Raw genomic sequence first — 11,341 nt, forward strand, 5'->3', positions numbered from 1 at the left:
ATTGAGGATGTGCCACCCACAGATTTCCTTAGGGAAGTGAAACCCAATTTCCAGGAACCACTTGTCAGTGCAGCATTTTGTGAGAAAACATTCCCTGGGCAATGTGGGTGCCCCTGGTCCCTGCAGTGCCCCAGGGTGGGATGGGTGGGATTTAGGATCCCATTCCACTGAAAAATGAGGAGACAGGCTCAGGAATTCCTGGATAATGAGGTGCTTTAGGAGATAAGTGTCAGGTTCAGTGTCAAATCCTTTTCTCATATTTGAGCAATTTTCATGAGTGCTTGTGGGAATGGTGCCTTTGGGGTTTCCCTGGTGCTGACATTCCCTGATTCCCAAAATCCCGTTTATGAACAGCCATGGAAGCATCTCCCAGCTCTGCATCCACAGCCAGCAAAGGGATGGACAGAGGAGTGCAGGCAGGAAAAGGTTTTGTGCTTTTTGTTAAAATATAGAGTGGGGTGAGCAGGGGAAATTTCAGTTGGGAATGAACAAGAAGAACTAAATCTGTGTTTGGGCAGGTCAGTGGAATGTTTCTGCAGGAATTCCTAGTAGAGAGGGAATTCCAGAGTAAAGAAAGGATAATTCCATGGGGCAGAAAGGCAGGAAATAACTGGGGAGGTGCAGGAGGGAGGGAATCCAGGAGAGGATGGCCCAGGTGAGAAGTTATTGCTGGGGAATAACAGAGAGCAGAGAAGGTTAAAGAAGGGAAATGAAGGCTGGGAAATCGTGGGAATATCCATAAGAATGGAAACCTTGTGGGGTAGAAATCTGAGGTGTAGTTGGGGCTTGGCAGAAAACTGGGCTTGGGATCAGAGCTGGAATTCTCAATGGTTCAAAAATCCCAGTTTTGTTCAGGAAGGAAAAGGTTCTGTGGCTGGGTGGGAACATTTCCCACTCTAAGTTTTCCAGGTGTGCATTCCAGAGGTTGGGAAATACAGAAATGAACTTAAACTGCTGTTTGGAACTCCAGCAACACCTGCCCCGGTGGGAATGTCCCATCCCATGGGAGAGACACAGCAGGGACAGGGAGCTGGGAAAGGTCCCTCATCCTTCAGGAAACAGAGACCCTGAGGGGCTGGAGCGTGTCCAGGGCAGGGAAAAGGGGCTGGAGAATCCCTGAGGAGATGGGAAGGGGCTGGAGAATCCCTGAGGGGATGGGAAGGGAATGGAGAATCCCTGAGGGGATGGGAAGGGGCTGGAGAATCCCTGAGGGGATGGGAAGGGGCTGGAGAATCCCTGAGTGAGCTGGGAAGGGGCTGGAGAATCCCTGAGGGGATGGGAAGGGGCTGGAGAATCCCTGAGGAGATGGGAAGGGGCTGGAGAATCCCTGAGGGGATGGGAAGGGGCTGGAGAGTCCCTGAGGGGATGGGAAGGGGCTGGAGAATCCCTGAGTGAGCTGGGAAGGGGCTGGAGAATCCCTGAGGGGATGGGAAGGGGCTGGAGAATCCCTGAGGAGATGGGAAGGGGCTGGAGAATCCCTGAGGGGATGGGAAGGGGCTGGAGAATCCCTGAGTGAGCTGGGAAGGGGCTGGAGAATCCCTGAGGGGATGGGAAGGGGCTGGAGAATCCCTGAGGAGATGGGAAGGGGCTGGAGAATCCCTGAGGGGATGGGAAGGGGCTGGAGAGTCCCTGAGGGGATGGGAAGGGGCTGGAGAATCCCTGAGGAGATGGGAGAGGGATGGAGAATCCCTGAGGGGATGGGAAGGGGCTCAGGCTGGAGAAAAGGAGGCTCAGGGGGAATTTCTGGCTCTGCACAACTCCCTGCCAGGAGGGGACACTGGGGGGATTTGGGATCTGGGAACAGCCCCAGGGGAGGCTCAGGGTGGAATTTCCCCATGGACAGGGAGCTCAGGGATTGGAATTTCCATCCCAGGGAATTCGTGGATGTGGCACTTGGGGACCTGGCCAGGGCTGCTGGGTGACAGCAGAGCTCCCACATCTTGGAGACCTTTCCCAGCCTGGACAATCCCAGGGTTCTGTGGCTCCACCGAGGTTCAGCTCTCCCTGTGGGTGTCCCTGTCACTCCGAATTAAATCTCCCTGTCCTGGCTCCCACTCCCTGCCAGCTCAGCCCATTCCTGCTGCCTCCTGCCAAACTGAATCATCCAGGAATAACGCAGCTGGATTGGGATGGAACCACTGGCAGGGAACTGGGGATTCTGAGGAAGAACTCAGAAGTTTCCTTGTTCCTGCTCAAATCCCAATTTGGTGCCTTCAGCAGGTAAATGATGTTTTCTCTGCTGCTCCTTTGGAGAGCACCTCCAGCCATTGCTCCACAAAGCATCGAATAAAGCCCATTTCATCCCGAATTTCACAGCACATCATCTCCCAAACGCGGGGATTACTTCACACAAAAGCTGCAGCACATCAAAGATCCCCAGCAGAAATGTAAACTCCCTTATTTCCAGACAGCACGAAATCTCTCCTGTTTGCTGGGATCCTCTCTGCAGGGTGAGCTGTCAGAGTGATTGGGATTTCCAGCAATTAACAGCTTCGTGATTAATTTTCAACATGTGCCACTAATGTGCAACAAATTGCTGGAATTCTGTCACTCCTATAAAAACATCCCGGGTTTTTCCTTGAGGTTGTGCAAGAATTGTCTGTGGGGGGAACAGGACACAGATTTTTTTGGTAACCAAACCAACCCCAACAACTGCTTGTGCTGCCACTAAAATGTCTTTGCAATGGGAGCCATCAGCATCCAGGATCATCCAAAACCATTTACTCAGAAAAGCTCCTTTAGGAAGGAATTTCAAGGAAGGAAATCAGGAATTTCAAGGAAAGGAATCAGGAATTTCAAGGAAGGAAATCAGGAATTTCAAGGCAAGGCCAATAGTAACTTTTGGAATGAATTAATATCTTATCAGAAAAGATGAAGACTTGCTTTCATATCTCAAAGGTGTGAGGTCTGGGCATTGATAATTGGCAGAAATAATTCTGCAGTTGTACTTTCCCCTTTTTGTGCACTTTTCCCAGATGAGGTGCTCAGGTCTCCAGGGACCTGCAGCAGAGCCAGGGAAACTTCCCCTCATTAACATTCCCGGGAGACAAAAGCTGAAATCTGATTTTCCATGCTCGGTTATTTTATTTTAGGATTAGCCAAATCTGAATGTGAACCTGAATGCAGACCATTGTAATGGGGACATAATGAAGAGGATTCAATTATCAGCATTAAAAGGCATTTCTGGGGGAGATATGCTGCTTATCTGGGAATTTCTGTGCAGGAAAACAATTCAGATAATATTGCACACCCCTCTCTTCGATAAGACCAATTCCCCTTTGGGAGCTCCTTAATAATTCTGTTATTGTGACTCCAGAGCCAGAGTTCCTTAATCTTTCAGGAAAGTTAATGAAGGCAGTCACCAGTGTCTCACACAACCCCAGTAAATCCCTAATTTTGCATTTCCAATGAGGAAATTGGAATGAGGACATTCCTGCCTCCCTCACCTGGGCAAAGTTTGGGAGAAAATGCTTCTTGTCTCTAAACAGGGAGTGGGAAAAGTGTGACTTGGGGAAAACGGAGTGAGTGGAGAATCCCAGAATTCCTGAGGCTGGAAAATCCTTCCAAGGGTCGTTGTGACTGATCCCCTGTGGTGTTTTTTTGGGATGTAGAAGATTCCAATCCTTTTCCAGGGGCAGGGACACCTCCCAGCATCCCAGGCTGCTCCAAGCCCCAGTGTCCAACCTGGCCTTGGGCATTCCAGGGATTCCTGCCCCAAATCCCGTCTGTCCCTGCTCCCTGCCCATGGAAAGCCTTTCCCTGTGTCCTGTCCCTCTCTGCTCAGCCTGGAGCCTCCTCTGGGCTCTCCCCAGCAGCTCCAGCCCCTCCCTGAGCTGGGTCTCACCTGGGCACAGGGGCAGCATCCAGGCTGGGGTTGCTCCCTCCCATCCTGGCATCTCCTGGGGAAATCAAGCAGGATTTCCAGGAAGAGCAAATTCCACCCCATCAGAGACCTTTCCTGAATGGGGAAAACGGGGAGGAAATGCAGAGCAGCAGCAAGGATTGATGCCAGAGCTTACATAAGCACACACGTGCCACAGGTGTGGGATCGCAGCTGGAGACAAAAAGTTTGGGATGGAGAATGCAAGGGAGAGGCAGGGGGAGTTACACAACCCACAGAGCAGAGGAACGAGGTGCTAAATCCTCCCTGATTCCGTGCAGAAAGGTGAGCAGCAAATCTGGAAACCAAGATGTGGGTGAGGAGGTGGCAGAGCTGCAGGGAGGCTCCACGTGGCTGGAAATGCAGAGAGAACCTCCCGAGCTCTGAATTATGAGCAGGGTTGTGTTTCTAATTGAAATGTGCTGCTGGAAATGAAGATGATCCCAGGGCTTTGAAGTTCCCTAATTATTGCAGTGACCCAGACTGCAACTGGACACTGTGGAAATCAGCCAGGCAGCCCAGAGAATTAATTAAAGGGAAAAAGGAAGTAAAAGTGGATGCCTGGCCAGTGCCAGGAGACTATCCATGGGGAAAAGGCTTTGGGCTGCAGGAAATCTGGGGGTTGTTTTCTCTTTTAGTTCCAACCTTCAGCTCAGCTTTGTTGCATTTCTTATGTGTGGTCAGTCCCTGTTGTCAAATTCTCTTTTGGCAGAGAAAATGTGAATTCTGGGGTGTTGGGACAAACTGGGGAATTCCCAGTGCCCTCCTTGAGTCAGGGGAGGAGCAGCTGCCCTGGAACTCCTGCAGGAATCCTGGGCAGTGCCCAGAAAAGGCTCCTGCTTTCCAAACAGCATTTTCATGGGATTTGGAGGACAGAGGGATGTGCTTTGAAGAAAGGAAGAATCCAATCTAAAACTTCCTTGGAGATTGAGGTGGGGCACTGGGAAGGAATTCCCTGTTAATGGTGTTGATTGTGGTGCCAATAGGAGCAAGGAAAGAGGAGCAGGAAAACCATCCCTGGTGTGAGATGGGTGAATTCCCTGCTGCCCTGGAAATAATCCCAATTTTCTGAACCCTCTGGAGATGTTTCACTGCTCATCCAGCCCTGCCAGGCTCCCATCCACACTTCCAAGTTCTTCATTTTCAGCATTTCCCAGTAACTTTCTGCCAGATCCCTGCAGCTGGGATTCCTTGGGAGTTTTCTGAGTGAAACTGGAAGAGCAGGAGGGGTTTGATGTTTGCTCAGGTTGGTCCCTGAGAACCCAGAACCCTTTTCTGGCTTTGGCCCTGCCTGGATTTTGGCTCTGGTTATTCACTGTGGTTATTCCCAGCTCCCTGAGGTACCAGCACTTCTGTGAAGTGTTCTTGCTTGGGAGAAAAAAAAATTAATTCCATCATTAATGAACCCTGCAAAACAGCCAGTTAAAAATTGATTTATCCTGCCAGTTACACAGAGGAGACTTGTGGAGTTTTTTGTGGCAGCATTTTCACCAGTTCCACGCCCCCTGCTTGGCTCTCCAGGAGATCCCAGAATTCCAGAATCGTTGGGGTTGGAAGGGATCTTAAATTCCATCCCATCCCACCCCTTCCACCATCCCTGGGACACTTTTGGGGATGCAAGGGCAGCCACAGCTCCTCTGGGAATTCCATCCCCAAATCCCATCCATCCCTGGATAATCTCCTGGTGTGCAGAGGATGAAGCTCTTGAGGTGAAAAAAAAATAAATTGTTGTGCATTTTATCCTCTTGTTCCAAGATATTTGGAACCTGTTTCACCCCATCTTTGCATCAGCTGGGTGAACCTGCAGCAGTTTTCTGTTTTTCCAGCAGGTGAGGGAAATGTCTCCTCCTGTGGCTGCTGATAAACAGGGATTAGTGTTTTCCTGCACAAAAGATCCCTGAATTGAGAGGGGATTGGATTTTATTGTGATTGATTTCCACAAAGCTCCTGTTTTCCTCAGATGAAGGAGTTCCTTTACAAGACAATAAACTGCAGGAGCTGATAATGAGCTGCTTGCTGGAGCTGAGCAGGAGCAGCTTGTTTTCTGCTGCTTTCCTCATTCCTCTGTCTTTATTGAAGAAATAATCTGATTTTTGGGCTCTTTTGGAGGGTCTGAGGAAGGGATGGAGCTGCTGTGTCCCTGACCCAGCTCAGTCAGGGACTGACCCTTTTCCCCAGCACCAAGGAAAGGATCTCTGAACGTCAGGAGAGAACAAAATGCAGGGAAGCAAAGTGTAATTACCAAAGCTGGAATTAGTCCAGGGTAGGAATTAATAACGCTGAAATTTATAAAAGGTTTAATTACCACGAGCCCACAGGGTGTGAAATTCTTCTCCTTTCAATCATAGCCCAGGTCCTTCCATTCCATACTGGTGCTTCCTACAAAAACCTTATTTTGCTTTATTTGGACTCATTTAGTGCATTTTTTTTTCCCCTAAATACGACTCAAAACCTTGGAATTGGTTTGGAAAGTGGGAGTTGAAGGTTGAGCCCTCCTTGCCTTTGTGCTAAATACGTTCCAGGACAGCCTGGCTTGTCCAGAATGTTCAAGTAACTCCTGGAGGTGTCCAGGATGGATTTAGGGACTGCTTGACCTGTTCCCAATCTGCTTTTGGGGCGTTCCCTCCTTTTGTGTACACTGTGTAAAGTTACGGGTGCTGACACTCCCTGGGGTGAGGGAGGGTCTGCATTGCTGGACTGAGGGTGGCAGAAGTTTGGGAGAACTTCCTGGCCGTGTGTTTTAGTGCAGGAATTGGTTTTGCTCAATCCCCTGCTGGAGTTTCCAGGTGAGGTGGCACTGGAGGAGCAGGGGTGGTTGGGGATTGCTCTGCAGCCAGAATTCCATTCCTGCCTTCCCCAGCTGCTGCAGGAGCCCGTGGGGAGAGGCTGTGGGGGCTCTGCTGGTGTGGGGGATCCAGGGAATCCATAATTCCCATTCCCAAGGAATTCCCAGGTGCCTCCACCCGAGCCCAGGGCTGGGCCAGGGACTGTTCTTGTCTCTGTGCTCCATGGGTGTGTTTGGGCTCTGTGCCTTCCCCATGGCTCATTTTCCCATTAAACCAGGCTTGCTGTGTTCCCTTCCATCCCAGAGTGAGGAACAGCTGCAGATTTTCCCACTCCCCCTTTTTCCTTCCTGACCCCCCAAGAACCGCTGGGCGCAGATCCCTGGGGAAAGCCGCTCCTCACAAACCCCAATCCACACCACCACCAAGAACACCCCCAAAAAAAAAAACCAAAAAAACCCTGCTGAAACCCCTTTTTCCTCCTTGTCGCTCAGTATGCTGCCTGGAGATGACAAGCAAGAGGAAGCTGATCGGGCGCCTGGTGCCGTGCCGGTGCTTCCGCGGCGAGGAGGAGATCGTCTCCGTGCTGGACTATTCCCACTGCGGCCTCCAGCAGGTGCCCAAGGAGGTTTTCAACTTTGAGAGGACCCTGGAGGAGCTTTACCTGGATGCCAACCAGATCGAGGAGCTCCCCAAGGTAGTCATCCGCCTCCTGCCCGGCTCTGGGAGCGCTGGAGCTCCTGGGATGGGGAAATTCCTTGGAGTTGGGGTTGGACTGGGATTGCTGCTCCTTCCTCCCAGCGTGGGAACGGGGCAGCTTGGAGCCTGCAGCTGGGAAAGACAATTCTCCAAAAGAAACTGCTCTGGCACCAGAAATTCCTGTGGTGTCCAGCAGCTGGATCAGGAATCGCCACTGCCTTGGGATCCTCCCTGTCCCTGCTGCTCAAAGCAAGCTCTGCCTTGGATCAGCCCTTGGATATTCCTGGGGATATTCTTGGGAATCCCAGTGCTCTGCCTTGGATCAGCCCTTGGATATTCCTGGGAATCCCAATTCTCTGCTCTCCCTTGGATCAGCCCTTTATCCCTGGGGATATTCCTGGGAATCCCAATTCTCTCCCTTGGATCAGCCCTTGGATATTCCTGGGAATCCCAATTCTCTGCTCTCCTTCAGGACCAGCCCTTTATCCTTCAGGGATATTTCTGGGAATCCTAGTTATCTCCCTTGGATCAGCCCTTTATCCCTGGGGATATTCCTGGGAATCCAAATTCTCTCCTTCAGGATCAGCCCTTTATCCCTCTGGGATATTCCTGGGAATCCCAATTCTCTCCCTTGGATCAGCCCTTTATCCCTGGGGATATTCCTGGGAATCTCAGTTATCTCCTTCAGGATCAGCCCTTTATCCCTGGGGGATATCCCTGGGAATCCCAGTTCTCTCCTCTGTGTCATCTTCATCTTCTGCTTCTTCTGCTTCTTCTGCTTCTTCTGCTAATATTATTATTATTAATAATAATAATAACAACAATAACATATAATAATATAATTATTTATATTATTATATTATCATTATTATATAATATTATTATTTTAAAATTCCCTTCTTTTCCTCCTGCTCCTGAGGAATACTGGAAGTGTCTCGTTTAGAGAGGGATTTTTTGGGCTATTGGGGTTGGGCCCCTTGGAATGATCAAAGTGTTTCAGCCTTGGGCTCGATGGAAAACAAATATATCAGAGCAAGATGCCAGAATTCTGCATGGAAAACCAAAGGGAAGGGGTCCAAAATGCTGCCACTGGGATGAAGGTGATCATTTTAATTGAGAGTAAATCGAGTTTAACATAATCTTGGCCATGTGGAAGAGAAGATTAATGGCAGTGCTACCAGCACTCATCAGTTCTTCTCTTAAGCCTTTATTAATTGTTACCAGGAATTCAACAGCTGAAATAATTCCTTTATCAAATTTTCTGCTCGAGGTGTTCCTGCTGCAGAGCTTTTTTTTTTTTTTTTTAATCACTGAATTAATATTTCAGGAATAAAAAATGCCTCTTTTTTCCCATGAAACTGGCTCTGTATTGCTCAACATGAACTTCTGTGTTATACATTCAGTTCTGCCCTTCTCTCCTCCCTCTGGAAATGTGATTTCAAAGAATTTCTTCCAGAGGAGATTTTTTGGCCATTTTCTCTTTTTTTTTTTTTTTGCCAGATATTCTGTGCCCCTGATATTACAAAATTCTTTTGAATCAAAACTTTTGATCATGTTTTATTATTTAATGAGGAAACAAGTTAAGTCCAGCTCTACTTTCATGTGATGCTCCAAACCCAGTTAATTATTTTATATTTAACTGATGCCTTAAACTCATTCTGCCTGGTTTTATTTTAATTCTTACTTTCCATTTTAAATACCACAGTGATTATTATTTTCCTGCTGATTTTTATTTCTTCATTTCTTGTATTTCTCTGGTTTTTTAAAGATTTACAAGATGGTTTTATATTCCTTACTCTTTTTTTTTTTTTTTTTTTGCAAAATCCAGCCAAGTCTTTTTATTCTCTTTGCCTTTGACTTCATTCCCCTGCTGCAAAAAAAATCCTTTATTTGTATGAGTCAAGTGAATTGATGACTAATAAAGGGAAAATTGATCTGGATGAGAGTGGAGTCATTGGAATCAGCATCCAGAAAAACATGAGTGGGATGGAATTCTCCCCAGAGGTGCAGAATAAAAACTCTGATTTTATAACTCAGAGCTCGGTGGCATCACTTGGGTTTGGTCTGAGAGGAATTAAAGTTGGGCATGGGCAGAGGGGATGATGATTCCCACAAAATCCTGATGGCCAGGGGGCTCTGGAAACTGGGAAAAAATATCTGTGAAGCCTCCAGTGGGTGAAAAAAAATCAATTTTGGGACCTGATTCCCAAATTCCACGTGTCACGTTCCTTCTGGAGCAACAGCACTTCATAAAATCATTCCAGAGGGAAGATTTTTAATTGGGATTAAACTTCCAAAAACATTTCCAAAGCCTTGGGTGGGGACAGAACTTCTGAGCCTTCCTCAGCTCCCAGAGGAATTCCTGGTGAAATCTGGGAATCCACCTCTACAAAACTGGAATTGGGTGGAAAAAATTAGAATTGAGTCCTGAAATTTTGGGGCAGGGATTTCAAGAAAGTATCCTTTGGACAATGCCAAATCTTTTCTGGACCTGGAGGATAATTATTTAATCTGAATGCAGCCACAGGATTTTAAAATCTGAAATTATGAAATTTAGCGGGAGGCACAAAAAAATTGGGGATTTTTATGACAAACATGAAATATCTTTTTAAAAATATGAATTCTATCAAAATCACAAGGCATTGACTGCGATGAATTTGCAATTTCCTCACCTCGTTGTCCTCTCCAGCTGCGGGAACCATCCCAAAAAAAAAACCCGTGGGAGGATTTTCAGCTGCGGCCGACGGGGTTTGTGCTGTTGGTACCACCCCAAACCGAATTTTTTTTTTTAATTTTTATTTTTTTTCCATGAAATCCTTGGAACAGCAACTGTTCAGCTGCCAGGCCTTGAGGAAGCTGAGCATTCCTGACAACGACCTGTCCAGCCTGCCCACCTCCATCGCCAGCCTGGTCAACCTGCGCGAGCTCGACATCAGCAAGAACGGTGAGAGCTCCAAACCCCAAAAAAAACGTCCCAGGATCTCCAAAAAATAAAAAAAAATGGGAGCTGGGATGGAGTTTTTATTCCTTGTAGGGAAGAAAATCCTGCTCCGTGTTGGGTTTCCCACCTGGGATGATCCGTGGAAATCCAGTTCCAATTTTTCCTTTAAAAATCAAAAATCCAGCTCTGGTTTTCCTTTAAAAATCAAAAATCCAGATCCATTTTTTCCTTCAAAAATCAAAAGTCCAACTCCAATTTTTCCTCTAAAAATCAAAAATCCAGCTCTGGTTTTCCTTTAAAAATCAAAAATCCAGATCCATTTTTTCCTTCAAAAATCAAAAGTCCAACTCCAATTTTTCCTCTAAAAATCAAAAATCCAGCTCTGGTTTTCCTTTAAAAATCAAAAATCCAGATCCATTTTTTCCTTCAAAAATCAAAAGTCCAACTCCAATTTTTCCTCTAAAAATCAAAAATCCAGCTCTGGTTTTCCTTTAAAAATCAAAAATCCAGATCCATTTTTTCCTTCAAAAATCAAAAGTCCAACTCCAATTTTTCCTCTAAAAATCAAAAATCCAGCTCTGGTTTTCCTTTTTAAAAATCAATAATTCAGCTCCAATTTTTCCCTTAAAAATCAAAAATCCGGCTCCAATTTTTTTCTTTTAAAATCAAAAATCCAGTTCTGGTTTTCCCTTTTAAATATCAAAAATCCAGCTCCAATTTTTCCTTTAAAAATCAAAAATCCACCTCTGGCTTCTCCTTTAGTATCAAAATTCCAGCTCTGGTTTTCCTTTTTAAAAATCAAAAATCCAGCTCCAATTTTTCCTTTAAAATCAAAAATTCAGCTCCAATTTTTCCTTTAAAAATCAAAAATCCAGCTCCAATTTTTCCTTTAAAAATCAAAATTCCACCTCTGGTTTTCCTTTAAAAATCAGAAATCCAGCTCTGTTTTTTTCCTTTAAAAATCAAAAATCCAGCTCTGAATTTTCTTTTTAAAATCTGAAATCCAGCTCAAATTTTTCCTTTAAAATCAAAAATCCA

The 11,341-nt window shown here is 46.5% G+C and overlaps 1 protein-coding gene across 1 annotated transcript in view; it reads left to right on the top strand.

Annotated features, from left to right (window-relative positions):
- Positions 1-11,341, top strand: part of LRRC7 (leucine rich repeat containing 7) — a 98,091-nt gene that overhangs the window by 36,145 nt on the left and 50,605 nt on the right. Inside the window, 2 exon segments of the mRNA XM_056497490.1 lie at positions 7,158-7,360; positions 10,189-10,306. Coding sequence (XP_056353465.1) covers positions 7,158-7,360; positions 10,189-10,306 — 321 coding nt within the window.

Source organism: Oenanthe melanoleuca, chromosome 8, assembly GCF_029582105.1.
Source record: "Oenanthe melanoleuca isolate GR-GAL-2019-014 chromosome 8, OMel1.0, whole genome shotgun sequence".
In the NCBI taxonomy this organism is placed as follows: domain Eukaryota; kingdom Metazoa; phylum Chordata; class Aves; order Passeriformes; family Muscicapidae; genus Oenanthe; species Oenanthe melanoleuca.